The sequence below is a fragment of the Tetrahymena thermophila genome, assembly GCF_000189635.1.
Source record: "Tetrahymena thermophila SB210 genomic scaffold scf_8254435, whole genome shotgun sequence".
In the NCBI taxonomy this organism is placed as follows: Eukaryota; Ciliophora; class Oligohymenophorea; order Hymenostomatida; family Tetrahymenidae; genus Tetrahymena; species Tetrahymena thermophila.
In genome coordinates, this window is record NW_002476216.1 from 108,683 (window position 1) to 133,210 (window position 24,528).

General features: G+C 22.4%; 9 protein-coding genes across 9 annotated transcripts; 7 read left to right on the plus strand and 2 right to left on the minus strand. All coding sequences in view use genetic code 6, as the record gives it.

Annotated features, from left to right (window-relative positions):
* Nucleotides 1-2,040: 2,040 nt before the first annotated feature.
* On the plus strand, nt 2,041-2,869 carry TTHERM_00655520 (superoxide dismutase [Cu-Zn] protein; the record flags this gene model as incomplete). Its single annotated transcript, XM_001032187.3, has 2 exons — nt 2,041-2,245; nt 2,574-2,869. 2 exons carry the CDS (start codon nt 2,041-2,043, stop codon nt 2,867-2,869), a joined length of 501 nt encoding a protein of 166 aa, XP_001032187.1.
* Nucleotides 2,870-4,388: 1,519 nt separating this feature from the next.
* TTHERM_00655530 (zinc finger, C2H2 type family protein) lies at nt 4,389-5,549 on the plus strand (the record flags this gene model as incomplete). The annotated part of the gene is made up of 1 exon (XM_001032188.1): nt 4,389-5,549. The coding sequence occupies one exon, from the start codon at nt 4,389-4,391 to the stop codon at nt 5,547-5,549; it is 1,161 nt and encodes a 386-aa protein (XP_001032188.1).
* A 994-nt stretch (nt 5,550-6,543) lies between these two features.
* TTHERM_00655540 (hypothetical protein) lies at nt 6,544-7,026 on the plus strand (the record flags this gene model as incomplete). Its single annotated transcript, XM_001032189.1, has 1 exon — nt 6,544-7,026. The coding sequence occupies one exon, from the start codon at nt 6,544-6,546 to the stop codon at nt 7,024-7,026; it is 483 nt and encodes a 160-aa protein (XP_001032189.1).
* Nucleotides 7,027-7,149: 123 nt separating this feature from the next.
* On the plus strand, nt 7,150-9,670 carry TTHERM_00655550 (kelch motif protein; the record flags this gene model as incomplete). Its single annotated transcript, XM_001032190.1, has 4 exons — nt 7,150-7,635; nt 8,059-8,417; nt 8,465-9,010; nt 9,061-9,670. The coding sequence occupies 4 exons, from the start codon at nt 7,150-7,152 to the stop codon at nt 9,668-9,670; spliced, it is 2,001 nt and encodes a 666-aa protein (XP_001032190.1).
* Nucleotides 9,671-11,278: 1,608 nt separating this feature from the next.
* Nucleotides 11,279-12,347, plus strand: TTHERM_00655560 (NAD-binding domain of 6-phosphogluconate dehydrogenase family protein; the record flags this gene model as incomplete). Its single annotated transcript, XM_001032191.3, has 2 exons — nt 11,279-11,977; nt 12,141-12,347. 2 exons carry the CDS (start codon nt 11,279-11,281, stop codon nt 12,345-12,347), a joined length of 906 nt encoding a protein of 301 aa, XP_001032191.1.
* A 699-nt stretch (nt 12,348-13,046) lies between these two features.
* Nucleotides 13,047-13,604, minus strand: TTHERM_000655569 (hypothetical protein; the record flags this gene model as incomplete). Its single annotated transcript, XM_012799690.1, has 1 exon — nt 13,047-13,604. The coding sequence occupies one exon, from the start codon at nt 13,602-13,604 to the stop codon at nt 13,047-13,049; it is 558 nt and encodes a 185-aa protein (XP_012655144.1).
* Nucleotides 13,605-13,758: 154 nt separating this feature from the next.
* On the minus strand, nt 13,759-16,841 carry TTHERM_00655570 (Serine/Threonine kinase domain protein; the record flags this gene model as incomplete). Its single annotated transcript, XM_001032192.3, has 11 exons — nt 13,759-13,904; nt 13,954-14,053; nt 14,108-14,239; nt 14,297-14,508; nt 14,566-14,652; nt 14,817-14,918; nt 15,664-15,791; nt 15,938-16,006; nt 16,316-16,380; nt 16,527-16,585; nt 16,796-16,841. The coding sequence occupies 11 exons, from the start codon at nt 16,839-16,841 to the stop codon at nt 13,759-13,761; spliced, it is 1,146 nt and encodes a 381-aa protein (XP_001032192.3).
* A 2,311-nt stretch (nt 16,842-19,152) lies between these two features.
* Nucleotides 19,153-21,143, plus strand: TTHERM_00655600 (hypothetical protein; the record flags this gene model as incomplete). The annotated part of the gene is made up of 7 exons (XM_001032195.2): nt 19,153-19,469; nt 19,588-19,723; nt 19,784-20,064; nt 20,254-20,419; nt 20,474-20,777; nt 20,906-20,976; nt 21,054-21,143. 7 exons carry the CDS (start codon nt 19,153-19,155, stop codon nt 21,141-21,143), a joined length of 1,365 nt encoding a protein of 454 aa, XP_001032195.2.
* Nucleotides 21,144-21,818: 675 nt separating this feature from the next.
* TTHERM_00655610 (peroxisomal (Per) like protein) lies at nt 21,819-23,950 on the plus strand (the record flags this gene model as incomplete). Its single annotated transcript, XM_001032196.3, has 2 exons — nt 21,819-22,722; nt 23,331-23,950. The coding sequence occupies 2 exons, from the start codon at nt 21,819-21,821 to the stop codon at nt 23,948-23,950; spliced, it is 1,524 nt and encodes a 507-aa protein (XP_001032196.1).
* Between the last annotated feature and the right edge of the window lie 578 nt (nt 23,951-24,528).

A 24,528-nucleotide genomic window follows, 5' to 3' on the forward strand; every position in this document is an offset into this window, starting at 1 on the left:
AGACTTTAAATCTTTTTACTATAAATAATTAAAATATAATTTTAAGAAGTATCAAAAAGCTCCTTATTAAAATAAAAATAATCTTCCGAAAATTAAAACTATATTTTATACAAAATAAAACAATTTCTTATTTAATATATATCATATTTAATTCATAAGTAGTATAATAAGTTTCTTTATCGATCTAAAATTTAACTTTACAAATATTAAATTAATTCTTATTTTAAATTAATAAAGCTCTTCTTATTTCCAAATTAAAAATTTTTTTTCTATATTAGGTAAATTAAATTTTAGCAGAATTTTAGATAAATAAGATTTTTAAACCATTTAAGTATTTATTTATTTATTTTATTTGTATAAATTAATTCTTCAATTGCCTCAGATTGTAAAATTTATATTAAAACTTAGATTAATAAATATTAAATGCTAATGATTTATTTAATATGACATGAAAAATTTGTATGATTAAATGAATATAAAATTTTTTAGTTTTGAGATTAATAATTTGAGGAGGTGCAAATTTCATTTTTAAGACTTTATAACAATTTATTTTATTTGATTTACATAATTAAAATTTTGATATTCTACATCAGATTATAAAATTTTATAATAAATTAAATTATGTCAAAATTCAAAATGAAAATAATTTAACATGATCTAAAAATTTTATATTTTTCAATGCAAGTAAACTTTTTTGAACTTAGTAATTTATCATATTAGGAATAATCCATTAGATTTTTAAGATTTATATATAATCTATTTATTTACATAAATAAAATTGTAAAACTACTTCTTCGTGTTTTATAATTTCTATTATAAATTTGATTATGCATAAATAAATGTCAAAAATGAAAATAATTTGATCAAATCTAAAAATTTTATTTATAAAATGTAAATAGAGTTTTTTTAAATTAGCTATTTAACTTTTAAGGCGTAGAATATTAGATTTTTTTGTTATTTTTATAAATCTTTAATAGAAGGAGTAAATGAATATTTAATCACAACTTTTTTTAGATTTGATAAGTGCTGCGTCAACTTATAGCTCATATCATAAAATATATCATCATTTATATAAAATTTCGTATAAGGAAATAAATGAGAAGTTATTATTAATACATTTATAAAAGAAATAATAGGCATAGTAAAACAAGAAAGAAAATTTGCTAATCAAGATTATTTTTGAAAGAAATATTTCTGATAAACTTTGTTTGTTTTTAAATTCTGAAAATTCTTCAAAATTTAATTAAATTTCTCAATTTTTTTTTGTATAAGTTGTGTTATTTTCTTGAGTTATAGTGAGGAGCATGATAAAATATATATAAAAATAATTGGAAGTAAGTAACTTTAATAATGAAGATAGTTTATTCTGATTTTAGCTGTTTACATACAAATTTTTAGATATATTTTTAAAGGCAAAACATTTTTTAGTTCTTTTTTAGTTTATTTCAAAATTCTTCTTGAATTTTTTTCCATAAAATCTTGCTTAAAGTGACAAAATTAAAAATTTTTATTAAAATATTTTTAAGATAATTTATAAATATTTGTTTGATGCTAATGCTTTTTATGTTGCTTGCTTTGCTTATATTTTTTATTTAGAAATTTTAGTATTTCTATTTATAAATGATTATACACTCTTTGTTCTAATGGCTATTTTCTTTAATAATTTTCTTTCTAAAGCAATTTATTTTATAAAATAAATGGGCTAAATAAAAGTATTCTTCTGTTTCTCTCTTAAACAAACTCTATTATAGCTTTTTTTGCACTAGATTATATAAATTTTTATCAAATTTAACAGTTTAGACATAATACAACAATTAGCTTTTAGGAGTTTTATTTGACTTATATTTATTTGCTTGAAAATTTAGTGTCTTATTCGAATAATTTATTTTCTAGATTATTTCTTTTTTCTTATTTTAAAGATATAAATTGCTTTTTAAATTCTAAAGATATTAAATAATTATTAAAAACTGAAAAAAAAAAAATTAAAAAAATTTATCAAAAATTCAGCGTTTAAATTAAATAAATTAGCACATTCCTCAAATGGCTCAACACGCTCCCGTATACGCTATCTGCTTATTGAAGAACGAAACTAACACCGTCTCTGCTGTTGTTAGATTAGTTGAAAAGTTCGAAAACAACAAATTCGTCACTCACCTTAAGGCTACTTTCAAGGGTTTACCTGCTGGTCTTCATGGTTTCCATGTTCATCAATATGGTGATTTGTCTAACGGCTGTGCTACTGCAGGTAATTATAATTGAATTAAACCAATACTTAATCATCTAATGAACTCATCAATATAAGCAGAAAATAATAATAACTCATAAATCAACTAACTACATTCTTTCAAAAACTTTATTAAGCATAAATAAATATTTTTGTTTTAGAAGCTTTTCTTACAATGACCTTAAAGTTGAATTAAATAATTCGGCAGCAAGATTATTTTAAGTAAATAACAAGGATTATATAGGATTGAATACTTTTATTCATTTCTAATCAAGCTTTTAATAGAATTCTTTTATTCAAAAATTGTTTTTTTCATTTATAATTAAAATTATTCATGTAAAAAAAATAGGTCCTCACTTCAATCCCTTCAACAAATAACACGGTGGCCCAAATGACGAAAACAGACACGTTGGTGATCTTGGTAACGTTACCGCTGTTGATGGTCAAGATACTAACTTCGAATTCTAGAGCGATTTAATCAGATTATCTGGTGAAAACACTATTGTTGGAAGATCTTTCGTCATCCACGCTGATGAAGATGACTTAGGAAAGGGTAACTTTGAAGATTCCAAGACTACTGGTCATGCTGGTGCTAGACTTGCTTGCGGTATCATCGCCCTCGCTGCTCCCTTCGAAAATTTCTGAAATCAAATTAAAGAAATATAAAAAATAAAATAAATATATTCATTTTTAGATTTAAATAGTTGAGTTTGTTTGTGTCTTTATGTTTTTATTAAATATCAAGATATTTCTTTCTCACTCAATATAATCTGCTATTCTTTCTAAAAAATAAAAATCACTTTAGATACATTATTAATTGTAATTAATTAGATGATGCTACATTAAAAAAAATATTTATACTTTGTTTTAAAGAAATAAATAAATAAATAAAAGAAAATTGATTTGAAATTTATTCATTTTTTTAATGTATTTATTTAATGATATCAGATACGTTTTATAACAAAATAAATTAGTAATAATAAAAAAATTAAACAAATTATTAAGCAAATAAAAAGACAGAAATATATAGGAATATTGTAGTTTTAATACCATTTTTTTGTTATGTTTTTTTTTAAAACATAATTTTTAATTTAGTTATATTCAAAAAGACATAATCCAAGGATTCAAATTGAAATTCATATTCATATATATATATATATATATTTAGTATTGCATTTTAAGCAAATTATATACCATATTTTAGATGACTATTTGTCTATGCATGATTATTTTTTTATGTTTATAAATAAAGGAAAAAATTTAAAATGAAAGTTCTTATTTAGGAAAATAATTAATTAATTAGCTTAAGATAATATAATATCTCTAGATTTAGAAATATAAACAAAAATCTTAATTAATAAAACACGCATATATAACTAACTTATAAATATTTTAAAAAGGTGAAAGCTAATAACAGAAATAAATAATTAAATTAATTAAAAGTAAAATATTTTATATTTTTTATTAATTTTGTTTTGAATTATTTTAATTTTAGTGAAAATAAATATTTTATTTATCTCCTTTAAAATAAAATAATGTTTGAAAATAAATTAAAATGAAAAAAATTATTTACTCATTTTATTAATTGAATTTTTGAAACTGTTTTATTGTCTAATCAAAGATAAGTTATGAAAAAGAAAATAATTAAGCATTTATTTGATTAAGTTTATACTTTTAAAATACTTTGATAGATTTTTCTATCTTGTATAATTTTTATAAAAAGTATTTTATTTATTTATTAATTAATTATTAAAAATTTGTTTCATATCATCTTTTTGAAAGATAAATCTTATGATTCCTGATGAAGTTTTAAATTTGTATTTTAATGAAAACAAAACTACTTTGAGATAGAAATAGCAGAAAATTTAGTCAATAAGGTACATATATTATGTTAGCTTATAAATATAAGAGATAGCTTCATTATTATACAATAAAATATTCTCTGTTAGGTATTTAAGAATGTTGTGTAATAAATTTTTCTATTTTAACAAAAATTAAAAATGTATTTAGAAGGAAAATTAAAAAAAAAAGTATTTTATTTAATAAGTAATTAATTTAAAAAATACTTTAATAATAACGAATATCTTATTATTAATTAATAATTAATTAAGATATTTGATAAATATAGATAAAAGCGCACAAAAAACAAAATTTGAAGTTTAAAATGGGCAATAAAAGACCTTTAGAAGATTAATTTTTGGATGAATCATAAATAGACCAAGACGACAGAAGTTCTAGCGATTAAAACAATAAAGCTGAGATTTTTAAAAACTTTGAATGTAAATGTGGCAAAGTTTATTGCTTACAATCATCCCTATTCAATCACATAAAAATAAAACATGATAATAATAAATAAGATTTTGTCGTACCAAGAGGTATACCTACAGGAAGACCTAAAAAGTAAGATTGCCAAAATAATGGAATAAAGAAATATGAATAAATAAAAAATTAAAAACCAAAGGATGTAGATTAAAATACATGGGATAAAATTCAAATTTACAGAAATCCTCTCTTCCAAAATCTAATCATAGGATTTAAAGATAAAATGAGAAGCGATTTCATTGAAAGTGAAGAAATTATGTAACAAAACTGGAGCGAATATGAAAAAAACAGGTAAAAACTCTTTAAAATTATATAATTCCCTGTAAGAGATGTGAAATAAATATGTAATACAACTGACTCTATACTTCAGGCATGGGGAATACTTCTAAGACCAGATTATTAAGTAGGCCTTTACCAAATATTTATATCTTAATATCTCTTAAAATTTTATGATCTTCCAGATTAAAAAAGAGATCTTATTAAAAGTCAGATATAAAATAATCCTAATAATCAACGAGCATCTAAAATTATAAAAGAAATACTAAATTAATAATATGAAATTTAATAAAATGATGATAAATAATAAAATGAAGAATAGAAATAAGATGATAATGAGCCTGAGAATCAATAAAATCTCTAATAAGTACCTCAAATTTAAGATGAAAAATAATATGAAAAACTTGAAGACCATGTTTAAGATAGTGAAGTAAAATATGAAGATGATAAAATGGAAAAATAAAACATAGAAAACACATATGTCTTCGATCCTAATGAAATTATGCAATAGATTAAAAATGACGATTAGTCATGTAATAGATAAGATTTATAATAAAATATCAGCTATTTAAATAATCAAGCTTTTAATGTACCATCCTTTAGATTGATTTATGATATTTCATAAAAAAGCTTTGCTCCAACTTTATAGGAAAGTTCTTTAATTAGTTAATTCATGAGAATTAATGGCAGAGAATTTTTAGATAATGATGATGAGGATTTTTAATGAAATTCTAAATTCATTTTTAATTTCTTTCTTTCTTTGAATTAAATTGTCTTGTTTGATTTTATGTTATATAAATTACTTTATTTTTTAACAAAATCAAAAAATTTCAATTAAAATGCTAATAAATAAATAAAATATTATTTGTGGAAATATTTATTTAATAATTACTATATAAAAATATCAAGTTCTTTTAAATTTTATTGATGATATCTATCTATCTATATTTAATTTAAGCTTCTAAATTAATAATTACTAAGAGAAAATTTGAATGTTTTATAAAATCATAATTAAAAAATAAAGAGTATGTGTGTTAAATAAAATACCTATTTAACATATTTATAATTTAATATATTTATCATTAATTAAAACAACAAATACTTTTCATTTTTTAATAATTCATTTTAATTAATTTAAATTCATTATATTGCTAATCCTGTAATTAAAATATCACGAACTATGTAGGTATGTAATGTACAGATAGTGATATTTCATTTAATTTTTATGATTTTAAGCTAATTTTACACTTTTTCTTCTTATAAAATTTTGGGCGAATCACCCTATTTTTGCCATTCACCTCTTTCACCTAAAAACCTGTATATTAAAAATTAATCAAATGTATAGTTTTTATAAATATTTCTGATAAAATAATTAATTTTATAATAAGCATCTTAAATTTTAAATAGGTAAAAATGAATGATTTAGTTGTATTTAGTTATTAAAAAGCTTTGAACTGTATGCCGTTTAAAGGCACTTAACTGAAAAAAAAGGCAATTAAGCAAAAAATAAAAAATTAGCAATTATTTTGTAAATATGTTTCTATATAACGAATGTATGAATGAATATATATATGCTCGCATGTATGAATGTATATAAAAATGTTTAAATATAGTTCTACTTACAATTTAAAAAAATAACATTTATTTTAACTAAGCAATAATTTTTCAGATTTTTAATCTAAATTAGGAGAAAAGTAGTTGTTTTATATTATTCAAATATAATGAAGACAAAGCAAATTTAAACTGAAAGGAGCTAATAGGTGAAAGCGAAGGCTTAAATTAATGAAACAGAAAGAGGATAAAAACCAACCAAAAATTAAAATGTTTTAACAGAATATCAGTATGATGAGGACTTACCATAGGATCATTAAAAAGAATCTTTGATTAAATTGTTTTTTTGCCCTGACTAAACTTTTAGACAAAGCATGAATATGACCTCAAATGCAAACAACTTTTTAGACAGCTCTTACATCACTCATTTGGACATGAATACTATCCTATAAAGTCCTAGGAATAAATTAAAGAATATATATAAACAAAAGCTAGACTTGGATACCTCAATTAATTTTCATAATAATCGAAATAGTGGTCTTACATCAAGTTAAAATTTTGGAGGCTTAAACTAATCAATTACAACTCAATATCCTAGCCAAGGTGGTTGTTTTGTTTCTTTTGATTCCCTATAAAAGACAAATTAACTATGAAATACAATCACCTAGGCTTATTACACTAATAAAACAGACTAAAAGAAATATTTAAAAGAACAGCTTGACTTCAACAAAAATTAAAGCTTACAATATTAAAAACAAATTGATTTAGAATAAAAAATGGCATATAGTACTTTTATATTAGAGCACTAATATGATATATAGAGAAAGCATGCTCCAGGTTTGAAGATAAAAAAAATAGATTACAGTTCTCTTCAACAATAATAGAGTGGTATGTAAAAATTCAATGGAGTATAAAGCTAATTAATAAAACAATAGGTTTTACATAAATCTCCAACTTAAAAAAATCTTAAAACCAATCATTTATCTCCTCTCTAAAAATGTCCCAGCAATTATTTTAAAGCTAATCCTAATAATTTTTAAAAGAGAAATCTAGAAATAGATATCTAATTGCAAGAGGAAGAAGAGAATTAGCAGCAATTACTTAGAAAAAACTTGAATTAAAAGCTAAGAAATTTAAGATTCTATACATATATCATGAATGACTCTAGATGGAAGCCTGATTCTAGAGAAAATCACACTTTAGTCAACAACAACGGTACTCTATTCTTGTATGGAGGTATAGGATGTGAAATTTACAAAGAAGTAAGCTTATTTTATTTAAGTACATTAATAAATTGATAAATTGTTAAATTACAATAAATAAAATTTAGAGCTATTCCAATAAATATTAAAAACGGTTATCCAAATAATTATAAATATTTAGATTATCTTTTACACACAAAAAATTTATTTATTTCAAATTACAGTTTTTATTTAATTTTTATAAATTTTAGTTTATAGTTGAAATTATCTAAAATATTAATTCCATCTATTAGTCCTTAATAATATAAAGTATAAAAAATTAGCAATATTAAAGATAGATTTTTACATTTGAAAATAATTCAGAATAATTATTTTTTTCATTTTTTTCAACTCTTTTTTATTAATAAATTTATTATTTTTTGAAAATGTTTTTCAATAACTTTTTATTATCTAAATTATTAATTAAAAAAAAATAATATTTAGGTTAGTGCTCTCAATACTGAAAACTGGTAATGGTTTGATTTAAATTAAGATGGTGATTAACCATCTGAGGGGAGATAAGGACATTCTTTAGTTTGTTATAAGAATTAATTGGTTCTTTTCGGGGGAGAGAGAAAATACAATAAGAATGTAAGGATAAGAGAGTGTTTTAGCGATTGTAGAATTTTCAACTTGAATACCAGATAATGGACTCTTGTTAGATAATTTGGGGATTTTCTTGAGAGTAGGAGAAACCACACGGCTTGTTTAGTTGGAAAATTTTTAATAATAATCGGTGGAGTAGATTCTAATGGAAAATACTTAAATGATGTATGTTCTGTTAACTTAGAAACTAGCAAATCGTAAATTTTTTATTGTAAAATAAATAATAAAAATTTAAATTGATAAGAATACATCTAGATTAAATCGATGGTTATGCAGATGGAATAGCTTTTAGTGCATGCTGTTCGGTTTTCAAAAATGAAACCAAAATCGAAAATTTATACCTTCCGTTTGAGAAAGCATAAGCAAAATAAAATAAAGGAATCAATTAATCTTACTTGCAAGGTATTTATGTGTTTGGAGGAAGACAAGAAAATGGAGATGCTTTAAATAACTTAAGGGTACTTCAATTAGGCAGAAAACCTTTGAAATGGATTGATCTCGAATTCACAGGTTAATAGCCTGAAGGTAGATTCAGTCACACTTTAAGCTACTATAAAGAGTTCAATTCTTTAATTTTAGTGGGTGGTAGAAATGAAGTTTATTATTCAAAGTAAGGTTCAAACATATTTTAGGATATTTATATGTTTTCTCTTGAGTTTTCTGAGTGGATTAAAATTGACATGAGAGGTGGTGAATACTAAGCAAGATGTTCTCACTCTGCAGCTATCATTGATACCAAAATTATTATATTTGGCGGTATTTCTCATCAAGGAATATGCAGCTCAGATTTGTATAATAAATTTATTTTATTGAATGAGTTAAAATTTATATTCTAAACAGGTTAGTAATCGAATTAGATCAGAAAAAATGTCAATCCTTCTTAAAGGAGCACAACCAGCGAATTCAAGAAATAGATAATAAAAACTAAAAAAATTCTATGCAGCTGAAACATTAATTCTCAATTGATGGGATTATTTCTAATGAAAATTATATATTTTAGGTACCTTCTTCATGCAGACAGAATAAATACTTAACAGTGAAAAATAAAATTAGCTCAAATCGCAATTAACTAAATTTTAAGAGTGAATATTTTCCTGACAATAATAATTAATAGTATGAAAATACAAAAGAACACGAACATCAATAGGCTATTATCTAAAGTAGGCATAACTTAAATCATCATATTAACAACCATTAAAACTCAAATACAAATGATAGAGTACATGCAAAATTTGAAAAGTGTAAAACATTTCTACCTTTACCATTAGTACCTAAAAGAAATACTCTTTTGTTTGGAAATTTAACTTATGAATCTTAAAAAAGACTTTCAATATAAAAAATATTCTAAGATAAAAAACTCACATAAAATGTTTAAAAAGTAGACTAAAAAAGTAATTTGTCTGAAAGTAGCAAGATTTCTAGCAACATTTCTTTTGGACAAGATATTTGACTTTTTATTACTTAAATATAAATTTAACTAAAAAAATTAAAATTGGCATTCACTCAAGAAAAAAATAAATAAGTTTTGTTAATCACTTTTATAGTTAAAATGACAAAACTATAAAGAGCGAATAAGGTTGATAAATTTAGCTGATTAGCAAAGACAGACTATAAAAAAGTTTACATTAAAATATTGAATTGTTTTAAAAGAAAATATCCTTGAACTATATTAATTATAAAAGAAAAAAATATTTAACAAAACTATAAAAGAATAAATTATTTCTTTCATTAAATTGACAATTGTTTATCAAAAAAAGAGGGAGATTAAACAATTGTTTTGAAAAATTTTGATATATCTTTAATGCAATCTTTATTTGTATTAATCTTTTTTTAATTTAGTTCATGTAAATTAAGATTTGTTTTTTAATTAAAATATATATTCAGAAGATATTCTTTTTAAAAAGGTAAAAATTGATTGATGCTATTCCATTAAATTTTTCCATTTATTGTGACTGGCCTCTTGAACTTTCTGCTTTTTTCTATTAAATAAAATCATATATATGATTTTTTATAATTAAAAAAAAAATAGAATTTTTTAAAAGAAAAAAATCTTTGAACTATTTTATATAAAAGAAAAAAATATTTAACAATATTATAAAAGAATAAATTATTTCTTTCATTAAATTGACAATTGTTTATCAAAAAAAGAGGGTGATTAAACAATTGTTTAGAATAATTTTGATAAATCTTTAATACATGCTTTCTAATTATTTGTAGTAATCTATTTTTTAATTTACTTCTTGTAAATTAAGATTTGCTTTTTAATTGAAATATCTATTCAGAAGATATTCTTTTTAAAAGGTAAAAATTGATTGATGCTATTCAATCAAATTTTTTGATTTAATGCGACTCATGAACTTTATTATTTTTTCTATTAAATAAAATCATATATATGATGTTATAAAATTAATAAAAAATATTGAATTGTTTGAAAAGAAAAAATCCTTGAACTAACTATATTTTTTATAAAAAAAAATATTTAGCAATATTATAAAAGTTTAAATTATTTCTTTGATTAAATTGACAATTGTTTATCAAAAAAAGAGCATGATTAAACAATTTTTTAGAATAATTTTGATAAATCTTTAAAGCATGCTTTCTAATTATTTGAAGTAATTTTTTTTTTAGTTTACTTTATGTAAATTAAGATTTTTTTTTAATTAAAACATATTCAGAAGATATTCTTTTTAAAAGGTAAAAACTGATTGATGCTATTCAATCAAATTTTTTCCAGGTAATAAAACTAACCTCTTGAACTTTATGCTTATTTCTATTAAATAAACAAAATAAATCATACATTTCATATGAAGTTATATAATTAGTAAAAAATTCTTTCCACAAATATTCTTTTTTACAATTATTAATAAAATAATACTGATAGAAGATTTCAAATTATTATTTTTTTTGATATAGTATTTTACTCATAATTTAGTTGTTATGCGTATCTTTTTACTAAATACTTTAAAAATTTATAATATCAGAGATCAAATTGATAATTAATATAATTATAAAAACTTCAATTAATTAAATTAAGTAAAAGTAAATAGATATTATCAAAATGGCTTAGTCTGCAATTAAAACTATCGGTTGGATTGGAACTGGTGTTATGGGTAAGTCTATGTGCTTACATTTGTTAAACGCTGGTTTCTAGCTAAATGTTTACAATAGAACTGCTAGTAAGGCTGACGAATTAGTCAGTAAAGGAGCCAAGTTTTTAGCTCCTGAAGATTTAGCTAAAAATTCTGATGTAGTATTTTTGATGCTTGGTTATCCTCATGATGTCTAATAAATGGTATTAGGTGAATAAGGAATTTTAAAGCACATGAAAAAAGGTTCCTTATTGATTGACCACACTACATCCGCTCCTTCTCTTGCTGTAGAAATTGCAGCCGAAGCATAAAAGTATGGAATCGAAAGTATTGATGCCCCAGTTAGTGGAGGTGATATCGGAGCTAGAGAAGCTAGATTAGCAATTATGTGTGGCGGTTCCCAAGCTGCTTTTGATCTTGCTCTTCCTATTTTATAAAAGTATGGTGCAAATATCTAATTATTAGGTGGCGCAGGAGCAGGATAACACACCAAAATGACTAATTAAATTTTATTAGCTAGCAATATGTTAGGTGTTGTTGAAGGCTTACTCTATGCTCATAAGGCTGGATTAGATTTAGATTAAGTAATTAATCTTATTAAGACTGGTGCTGCCTCATCTACTGCATGGCACGTTCTTGGCTCAAGAATGGTTAAGCGTGACTTTGAAGTAAATTCTTTAATAATAAACATTCTAAAATTCTATTAAAATACAAAAAAAATAAGATATATTTTAACAAAGCTATAATTTATAAAATATCTTTTTTGATGATAAAAATTTTGTTTTTTAAATCTTTGTTTTTCTTAGTTTAATTATTTTTATTAAATAATAGCCTGGCTTCTATGTAGAGCATTTTATTAAGGATATGGATATTGCCTTAGAAGAGGCCAAAAGAGCTAACTTATGTCTCCCTGGATTAGGCTTAGTAAAGTAATTTTATCATGCCTTAGTTGCATAAGGAGGTGCTCGTAATGGAACTTAAGCTATCATTAAAGTTTTAGAATAAATGAACAATGTTTAAATCGGAAAGAAATAATGAACAAAATAAAATATTTTATTAATTTGTATGTATATTTTTTTATATATATTTTGAAAAAAATATAATCTATTAATACAAATTAATTATAATTTTCTATCTTTAAATTTATATTTATTTCTATTGTGTGAATCTTTTTTAAAAAAAATATTATTCTTTTTTTTTTAAATATTACTATTCCTAAACTAAATATATAAATTGGGATATTTGTTGAACATCGAATTAATATTTATTTATAAACAGATCTTAAATATAGTTGGTATTTTTGAAAAATTGAGTATATTGCCCGAACTCATTAAAATTGTTAGGTGCAAGATCCATATTCATGAAGTATATATTTTTTAAATATTTAACAACAATGATGTTTATTTTTCAAATTTGTGGTATATAAAATATAAATGTCCCTGTAAAACTTTTATTTAATATTATGATTGAAAATAAAAACTGTATTACGAAAATTAAAATTTTATGCATTTATTATGAGAGTAAAATAATGAATGATTGAGTTATTGTAGAAAGATAGAATATGGATAAAATATAAAACCAAGCAAGAATACTTATTTATTTTAAATAGCTTTATTATAAAACTGATTGATTGATTATTGAAGGAAATTTAAGGAATTAAAATAGTGGTTGTTTAGTAATAATAAAGGAAATTCAATCTATCTAATTTGGGACAATTTAATGGTTACTCATGCTGATTCAATCAAATGATTCAGAGTAAATGGTACAAAATGAGATTGAAAGACTGACTGTCTATCTATCTGATTTATTTGGTTAATGGTTGGTAAACAACTTAATTACTTGATTGAATATTGAGTAGACTTGTAATTAAATTCCTTGTATTAATTTTAGGCAAGTAGAATGATAGGAATTTATTTATAAGTATGTATATATTATTATTTATGATCTATATTACATTATAAAATTACAAAAATTAAGAGAAATAAAAGATTTTTAATCATAGATTTATTTGATCTAATGCTATTAATTCTTTTTCCAGAATATAACTTAGTTATTAAATTTAGAGTCTTCGAAAGTTTGCTCCTTTTTGATAGATAGATAATTAGACAGACTTATAAACATTGCACTATTAAACACTTTGCCTATTATTTAAGTTATTTTCTGTTTGATTTAATTATTTCTGCTGTTTAAAATGTTAAATGAGTCAGTGATTGATTGATTGATTTATTGAATGAGTAAGTCAGTAAGTATGTATGTTAGGGTTGAAGCAAGCAAACAAATATCTCCAGATGGCATTAATTTAGTATAAGATATAATTATATAAAAGTTACTTTTTTAGGATTATTAATTTATTATAATTACTATTACTATGAGAGTATTTTGATTTTTATTTATATTTATTATTATTTTATTTATTTATTTATTTTTTTATTTTTAATATTTGCTTGAATCAAGATTGATTTTGGATTTCAATCTTTGAGTTTCTTGCACTATTAAACCTTGTACTCACATTGGTAGAGTTATTAATCATATTCAAAGGATTTTAATTATTGAAATTAAGTTTTGTGCAATCATATTCGTAGCCATCAAACATGCCTTTTTTAAATAAGTATTTTAATTATTTTTTATTTCCAAATAAATTTACTTTAAACAGAATTTCTTCTCAACATGAGCTCATTTTATCCATTTATATCAGGGTTACTATCTTTTCTATCAACATTTGCATGATAATTTTCTTCAGTTTGCTGTTTTAATGCCAAAAAACATTTATTTTAAGTATAATTATTATTTTTTATTACACTTGGTACATAAGGAGGCTCTATTTCTTTATTTATAAGTTTTTACCATGGGAATCCTTTGAACCAAGGATGGTTTTTAACTTCTTCTGGGCCATTTAATCCTAATCTATTCATAGGTTTTCTTTGGATAAGCTATTTTTAAAAGAAATATTTTTATTTATCTTGATAAACTTGTAAATTCTTTCTTACTCTGTTGCAAAAATCAGCAGCTTCGAGCGACCATTTATCAGGTACTTCACTTTTTTTTATTTGAACTTATCTTGCTAATATTTGATCTCTAATTTCTTGTCTAGTTCTACCCAAGTATGGACGTCTACCCATCATACATTCATAAACAATAATTCCTAAGGCATAGTAGTCAACTGCGACACCATGATTTTATCTGCACATTACTTCTGGCGCTGTTGATATTTTAATATTAATTTAAAAGAAAAAAATTAAAATAACTAAAAAAATACCCATATAACCTGGTGTTCCTGAAGTATCACTGCTATTCTCAGGTTTCCATATTCTAGCTATACCCAAATCAGTAATTCTAAGGTAGCCTTTAAATTAATTAATATAAGTTATTTATCATGAGTTAGTAATCTTTTATCTGTGGGAATTTAGATAGAATTTCATAAATTAACAATCATACAAATAAATAAATAGAAGTACTTACTGGATTTATTCAAAATTAATTAAAATTTAGAATTAAAATTTTATTTACCTTTATTATCAAAGACCAAATTTTCTGGTTTTATATCTCTGTGGAGAATTCCATTTTGGTGTAAATACTCTAGACCTACTACAATGCAAGCTGCGAAGAACTCTAAATTTGTATAAAGTTATAAAATAATTATATCTTTAGTTCAATAAGAACAAAAAAAAGTGATATCTTTTAACTTAAAACATAAAAAGTATCTGGTATATTTCTTTAATTATCTCATCCCTAACGCAAATTGTGGTCAATTATAAATTATTTCGAAATTAAAATTAATATGTGGGTGAATTTAGGCTGGCTTTTTTAATCTAGAAATCTTCTATGGAAAAGTAAACCAAAATATTTTTAATGTAATCTTTACTCTTGAAAATTTATTTTATATAATGCAAATTTGTAATTTCGCTCGCTACTTACTTTTTAGAATAAATTGGAAATTATAGAAAATAAAATGCTTCGTTTAGCTTATGTTTTTATTTTTAATTGTAATTCTCATTTGAAGTTTTGAATTAACAGCAGCAGTGCTTTATCTAAGATCTAATTAGAAGATTAGATAATTTGACTATTTTGATTTGATTTTGTCTATTACTGCAATAAAATTTCTTCCGTAGATGAATGTAAATTAGCTAGCATCTTATTTATTAAACCTATTTAGCTACTTGTTTGTATTGATTTACTTGAATAAAATTCAAATAATTTTTTCAAATTTTATCGGAAGTATTTTGTTTTGTTTTTGTAATAATTAGTCTACCTAAAAATAATTCAATAAATGCATTCATTTTATTTGAAGTTTTTATTTTTTTGATGAGATACTTTTTATTTTTTAGCTAGAAGTTTTTTATAGTTGATTTATTACTTGTTTGCTATTCTGTAAATCTTCTATGGCGAGATATGTGAAAACGAAGATCTCCTCCAGTAAGCAAATCCATAACTAAATATAAATTTGAGCGATCTGAAAAGGCATAAATCATATTAATTAGAAAGCTGTTTAAAATAAAATTATATTTAATTGAGTATGATAGGCATTTTTAAAATTTAAAGGTAGCTGAAGCTAGCTTTTCTTTTATGCTCGTTCAGCAGAGAAAAGCTCTTATAATTTTTAACTCAAATAATTTAAGCTATTTATTTACTCATGTCTCAGGGATGAGAGAAGCTGCTTTTCATTCATAACCGATTGGACACTGCGTTTAGAAATAATCCTATTTAATAATGTGAATAGATTTAAATGGATTTTAATTTTCAACTATGAATTTTATGATTATAGATAGTAAAATAATAAATAGATAGAGTTATTTGATCTGAAGCTATGAATAAAATAACTTAACTCTTTAACTAAGAGAAGAAAATAATAACTATTGTAAATTTTATGATCAGCTATATTTAATTCCATGAAATATTAAAATTGACATTGCTTTTATTGGAAACTATTCTAAAGTTAATTTTTGGTTTGTGCCTTATTCTAATTTTAAAGTAATTTGCAATTGTTCTAATGAAAAATGAAAATATACTTTGATTTTGACATTTCTTTGAGCGCGTATAGCTGCTTTTATTTCTTGCTTTCTACTTTCCAAACCTATTAAAAAATAGAAAGAGATTCAACATATATGCTATGATTTGAATTAACAAAATATGAAGAAAGAAAACTCTTTTTATTTAAAAGCTTTCTTTGTTTCTTTTTGCGTTTGCAGCGTTTATAACTTAATAGATTTCTCTATATACCTTTCCAAAACCACCGCGGCCAATAACAAAATGGAAATAGAAATTTTAAACTGAGAGACCTAGTTTTAAAATGATATTTTAATGATTTCAATAAATGAACATTGACATTTAGGTATCAATCTAAATGATAAAGCTAAAACAAACAATGAGAGTGAATGATATAAATTAAAATAAACTCAATTTGTTTCAAATATTTAAACAATAATAGAGTTGTTGCTTTTAGATAAAAAATTATTCATGATGGTACTTAAAAATAAAATATTTTTTACTAGAAACGTCATTCTATTCAACTGGTCTTGGACATGTTGTTCCCATCACTAATTAAATTCAAATATTCTCTATGGATTTCTAATTTTCGTTGCCTAGTTAAGACTCTTACTTATTGCTTTTTTCTTAATTTTAATATTGGTGTTGAAGTAATGCTCTAAACTCTATAACTTTTGAGCTCGCTTAATAATTTGCTTTAATATTTAATTTCTTTGCTTCTTATTTGTTTATTTATTTTTTTCTTTTTTTTTGTTTGTTTTCAATCAAACCTTTAGAAAACTATTAAAAAAACAATCAATATGATGTTTCTTTTGAAAAATAATTAAAAATAAACAAATAAATAAATATATTAATTAATAAATTAATTAATGAATGAATGAACGATAATGAATACATTTTTTTCTATCATTCTCATTTGTTTCTTTGCTTCTATACAAGTTTTTTGTTTAACAATCAGCCAAAAATAATAATAAAAAACAAATAAATCAATTAAATGCAGACTTAATTATATTTCTTAATATTTTTTATCTGGCCGAAACCCTTAATCAAATTAGTAAAATAAATAATCTTCTATGATATATATAGGTTCCAATAACAATTTAATTTACATACAATTAAAAAGTACTAACCAGTCTTATTTATCGGAAATGTTATAAGAATTCAATAACTGATTATCATATGAACTAATACTAACTACTAAAGTGTATTAAACTTCTAAACATACATTTAGCATGAATAAAATAAAATCTAAAAATAGAGAGTAACAATATAGTGCTTCCTTTAAATTTAAAAGAAAATATCTCAAAATCAAACTAATTTTTACACTAAAAAAATGCATATTAAGTATTTCAACAAGTTCTAGTTTAATCTTCTATTACATTTTTAAATTTAAATAATTAAAATACCTTACCATCAATAGAAAATAAATAAATACATATTAAAATTATTAAAAATAAATTTTTAAATATTTATAGTCCATTTATTTAAGTTTTTAACTCTTTTTTAATTAAAAAAATCAGTAATAAATTATTTTTATTATTTTTTGTAGTTAATTGATGAATATATTTCAAAACTTTTTAAAAATAGTTTGGATAAAAATATTTTTATTTTTTCTATGAAATCAAAAAATAACTAAATTAATTAATCAATATCTAAAAATTAATTAATTAATCAATCAATCAATATCCCAAGAGTTAATTAATCAATTTCTCAAAATCAAAAATTTATTTGAAAAAGGAGTAAAAAAAATTTAAATTTTTATTAAGGAAGTATTTTTTTTATAATTAATTAATTTACAAAACATTCATAAAAAATAAAAAGGAAAAACTAATTTTTCCTATAAATCATAATAAAACATAGACGCAAAGAAATATTCTCATAAGTTTTTAAATCTACATCAAATACTTGGCCAATCCTTAAGGATTTCCTCTCACCATAGTTTTTAAAATAAACCACAAGAATAATTCTTAGCATCTATATTTTAATATGCAAATTGTTATTTCAAAATGTACAATCTCTTTTTAGCCAACCCTATGGCAAAATTCTCTATTAGCATTCATAATATATAAAAAGTATTTTTTAATAAAAGCGCTTAAAGATAAATTAGAATTGCTTCAGCTTGCTCATGTCTCTCGCTCTTGTTTCCCTTAAAAACAGATCTCATGCTATAAAAATGATTAATAAAAACTAAAAAATAATTAAATAAATAAATAAATAAAAATAAAAATAAAAAATAAATAAATAAATAAATAAAAATAAAAATTAATAAAATACTTAAAAAATAAATAAATAGCAAATAAAAATAAAATAAAATAAAAAAATATAAAGAACAATAAATAAAGAATATTTTAGATAAGATATAAGGGAGAATGCTGCATTTTTTAAAAAATAAAATTAAAATTAAAAATAATTTGGTAGCAAATAAAATTCTTCCCAATAAAATTTTTTGTTAATCAGATAAAATTAATGAATAAATTGTACTTTAATAAAATAAGATAAAATTTTTAATTAATTTAATAATAATAGAAGAAATATTTAATAAAAATAGAAATTTATTTACTTATCTTTAATTGTATAAAATTTTATTTAATAATTTACTATTAATCTAATTTATAAATATTATTATTTAATAAAAATATTTTATTTTAATATTTTATCTTTAAAGTTTAATTTTTATTAAATTAAAAATGTGACCTTACTTTTTAGGTAAATAAAATAAAATCTATGAAAATAATAAGATCAATAAAAATAATTTATTATTATCATTAATCAATTAGAAATACTGAAATTCATATGAAAATTTCAAAGTTTATCATTTATTTGGATTTTGTTTAGAATTAATCTTAATAGAATTAAATTGATGGGTTCATTTAATTATTTATAATTACAAGAAGAAAAATTAAAGATTATAAAATTTTGTTAATTTATTGATTTATTTATAGGTTATTAATTAAGATTAAATTCAAGTAGGATGAATATTGATAAATTTACTAAAGAAGCTTAAAATGCGATTGAAAGTGAATAGGAGGAAGAAGAAAAGATTTACTTGCAGCTAGAAACTATGGATTAAATCTATAATTTGCTGCCAAAAAGAATCAGGAAGGAAGAGAGGCAGTTCAAACAGGATAGATTTAATTTATATAATATGGCATAATAGGAAAGCATGGTTGAAGCAAAGTGTAGTAGTTTAAGAAATTATTGAAGAAAACATAAATAAAAATTTTAACACATTTATGAATAAAATAATTTTTAAAGCTTTATTTATTTATTAATTTATATTCATTTTTTTATACAGCTTGAAGAACATGAAGCCATTTAAGATAGAAGATTTAATTTTTCCAGGTGAAGAATTTCTTATTTAGCAATGTAACGTAGAATAAGGTTTCAGTAATAAGGTTATTAGCTTACCTTAAGGCATAAACGATCAAAATGTATTCATTTGATTTATGGTTGGTAGAATAGCTCAATATAAATTAAATTATTTTATATAGCTTATAAAAATGAAATTCAATCCCAACATCCCTTATGAAATTCAAAACTATTACAATATAATTTATAAACCTGATGAAAATCTTGATTACTTCTTTGAAGAAGAATAAAAAAATGTTGATTACACGCAAAAACATTTATTGAAGCTAAAGCCTAAATAAGATTAAGAATATCTGTATTCTCTAGCAAAACAGGAGAGACTAAGAAAGTTTAATGTGAAAGCAACTAATGAATATTATTTATATACAGATATTCCACCAACATAAGAAGATATTGAAAAAAGGTAATTATTTTAAAACATAATGTAAACTATCGATATTTATCATGAAAATAAAATTTGTTTGGCATTTTATCATATTTTATTTACTTTTTCAGTTGAAATATGAAAAATTTTATGGTTATAATAATCTATAAATAGAGAAAACATAAGTAAAATTTTCAAAAATTTAATGATAAATTTTATCAAATAAAGAGCTTAAATTTTGGCCAAGCTTTTTTGCAAGTACAATCTGAAGGAAACGCAAGAAAAAATTAGAAAAAGAGATGAAGAGAAAATAAAAATAAAGCATCATCAGTAGATTTAAATGAGTATAATAAATAAGGTTTTAAAAAATGAAGACATCACTAAAGAAGATATTGTAAAATTAATCTCTATTTAATTGGATTACATATTATAAATTTTAAATAAACAGAATAAAGCTAGCACTCAAATATCAAATATAGACTAAGATGTTGCTGCTTTAATCAGAGAGTAAAAAAGATAGGAAAAATTGGCCAAGCAATTGGCAAATTAACCACCACCAGCTGAAGAGAAAGATAATAAAGAAACTGAAGAAGGTCAAGAAACAAAGTAAGGAATTTAAATATAAATCCAGAGGAGCGAATAATTTAGGCAATAAATTAATCTTAATAATATCGGCGCTTCCTAAATACCTTACAGCTAAGATTTCGAAGATTAAATTAAGATACATAAATAAAAAATATTCGATTATTATAGTAAATTTTTATTTTCTTTTTTAAATAAAATAATATTAATATTGCATTGATATTATTAACATACGTTTAGTTTTAATAATCTTCAATTTAATAGCCAATTATTAAATTTTATTTATTTATCATTAAAGATAATAAGATAATGAAATACTATAATTAAGGCAAATTACAAAAAGCTTTAGAGCTAAAAAAGGATTAAGAAGTAAAAAATATACTTTTAATTTTATTTTTAAATACTTTGAAGATTTTTTAAATAATTTTATTTATTTAAATTAAAAGTAAAAAAAGAAGGATTTCGAAAATAGCTCTAACCCAGAAGTATTGCTTAGATCTTTGCTCTTTATACGTTAGACTAAATAAATTTACTGAATTTCATTAATAAATGGATATTTTATTATTATAAAATACAATAAAATAATACTCTTTTGAATTGTAACTTTTATTTTACCAAAAGTATTATTTGATAAAATAATTTGAAAATAATCAAAGGATATTTTAAAATAAATTACTTCGTTAACAAATTAATTTTAATAATTCACATAAACATTTTGATTTAAATTTGAAAATAATTTTATATTTATAAATTAAATTCATATAAATTTATTAATTAAACTCTAATTTCATTACTTTTTTTGAATTAAAAATGATCATTTATCAAAATATTTATTTATATTTTTTAAGTTTTTTTATTCATTATTTGTTTAATTTGATATTCCTTAAAGGATTTTTTTTTGTTGGTATTGTATTAAAATTGGTTTGATTGTATAAAAGGTACGTCACTAATTTTATTTCATCTAAAAATTTCGGATGACGATGCAAAACTCTTAATTAAATCATCATCAAAAGTGATAGCAGAATCGGCTTTTAATTTGAAAAAATTATTCTCAAAAGTAGTAATTAGAAAAACAGATCTACAACCAACTTAAAAATAAAAATTTTTAATCTCGATTTGATCATAAACAATTTATTTTTAATAAAGATATTATTAAAGCAAGGATTTATTATCTATCAAAAGTAAAAAGAAAATAACAAAATTCTGTTTAAATGAAGAAGAAAAGCGATGAATTGAGTAATCAACAAGTAGTAGATTCTCACTTTAAAAAGATTACTGAACAATAAACAAGCGATTAAGTTTAATTTATAAAAAGCATTTCAGTCACTTCTTAGAAGAAAAAAATAGATCAAACTATCCCCAAAGTTAATCCTCCTTAAGAATACGCTACATTAACTCTGCCAGATGGAAAAACTGCAAAACTACCAATTCTCAAAGGCACACTTGGTTAATCTATGATAGACATTCGTAATCTAAATTAACAGACAGGGATGTTCACTTATGATCCTGGGTTTACAGCTACTGGAAGTTGCGCTTCAACAATAACTTATATTGATGGTGACAAAGGTTAACTACTCTATAGAGGATATAAAATCGAAGACTTAGCTGAGCATTCTACATTTATCGAAGTTTGCTATTTAATGATTTATGGTGTTCTACCTTCAGCTAAAGAATTGAATGCATTTGAGGAATTGGTCGTCTCTGAAATGATGGTCCACGAAAAAATTGTTGACTTCTACAAAGGTTTCTAATCTGATGCACATCCTATGGCTATTATGGTTGGTGTAATTGGTGCCTTATCTGCCTTTATGCATGAAGAATTTGATGTGAATGATCCTAGAGACAGAGAACATATCGCAATAAAGCTAGTTGCTAAGTTTCCTACCTTGGCAGCATTTGCTTTTAGAACTGCTTCTGGTCTTCCTCTTGTTAGACCTAAGAAGAAATATAACTATATTCAGAATTTCTTGTATATGATGCTTGCAAATCCAATGGATGACGATTTTGACATTAATCCAGTCGTCGTTGAAGCAATAGATACGATTTTCTTACTTCATGCTGATCACGAGCAAAATGCCTCATCTTCTACAGTCAGAATTGCCGGTTCTTCTTTATGTAATCAAAATCATATATACTTACTTAACCATTTTTAAGAAATTTGCTATTTTCATCAAATATTTCTAAAGATAAGCTATTAATTTCATCTAAAAAATACATGAAAATAAAATAATTTTAAAATTCTATGTCGTTTTGCAGGTATTTCTGTTCTTTTACAGACATATTTCTGTTATTTTACAAACAAATGATTGATAGGAAAAAAAGAATAATAGTAAATAGAACAGCAGTTTGTTTTTAGGTTTTATTTAAAAAGTTACAAATAATATAAAAGAATTAAAAAATTTAGGAAAGAAATTATCATAGTTATAAATTAGTTTTAGAATAGCACAAGAAATATTATCAAACAAAATAATAATAAAAAGATAGATAAGATTGTTTTCTTTCGAGAAGCTTAATAAAAATTTTAAATTTAAGCAATTAGGAATCATTAAATTATTAATTTAATAAAATATAAATAAATAAATAATTCTGCTTTGTAGAAATTTAATCTTTCTAAAGCTTTTAATAAAAATAAAATGAGAACAGAAATTTCACAATTACAAAATTATATATTAAAATATTTTTTTAAAAATATTTCCTTCATAATTTATTTTTTATTATTTTAGCTAATCCTTTTGCATGTGTTGCTGCTGGTATAGCTAGTTTGTGGGGACCTATGCATGGTGGAGCTAATGAGGCTGTCCTTTATATGTTAGAATAGATAGGATCTCCTGATAATATTGAAAAATGTATTAATATGGCTAAAGACAAAACATCAGGATTTAGATTAATGGGTTTCGGTCATAGAGTATACAAAAATTTTGATCCTCGTTCAAGAGTAATGTAAAAAATGTGTTATAAAGTACTAGAAGTAACAGGAAAAGATACTATGCCTCTATTAGACATAGCTATAAAATTGGAGTAAAAGGCACTTTAAGATCCATATTTCATTGATAGAAAGCTCTATCCAAATGTTGATTTTTATACTGGTTTAGTGTATAAAGCTTTAGATATTCCAGTTAATATGTTTACTGTAATGTTTGCAATAGCTCGTTCTATTGGATGGATTACTTAATGGTCAGAAATGATGGCAGAAGGTCTTAATAAAATTGGTCGTCCTAGATAATTGTATGTGGGTCCTCCTGTCAGAGAATTTGTTAAAATCGAAGATAGACAAGAAGAATGTTAATCAAATATCTTAGAAATACCAAAACTTGCTAAAATATCAAATTTAATGAAGCTTTGAAAGCTCATTCTAAATATTTCTTATATACTAGTTTGTAAATAAATTTAATCTGATAAAAAGTGTATGATAAACCTCTTTTAATGTTATACTATTATTAATTCTTTATTTAATTTCTATAAAGAAGTAACTAACTCTATTAATAAAAGGGAGAGTTAATTTTTACAAAATAAACAATTTTAGTTTTAAAAAAATAATAATTAATATTTAAAAAAAATCAATAAGGAGTTTTTAGTTTACATATAGCAACAACCATCAGTGACTCTAAATCCAAATGTTTTTACCATCGCTTTAGGCTTGCAGGATGAAAATTATGTTCACTTTTTAGAGGAAACTATTTACAGTATAAGCGCTAGATAGAATTTACAAATAAGAGAGATGGATTAGAGTGGTATTGCAAGCTTTAAATTGATTTACACTGAAGTGAAAATGAAACCTTGTGATGTTGTTAAAAAACAAATAATTTTTTTAAAATGATTATCATTTATGTTGGTGTAATAATAATTATTGAAAAATGATTATCATTTATTATGCTTGCGAAATAAACAGTAATTTTTTAAATTATTATATCCATATTTTTA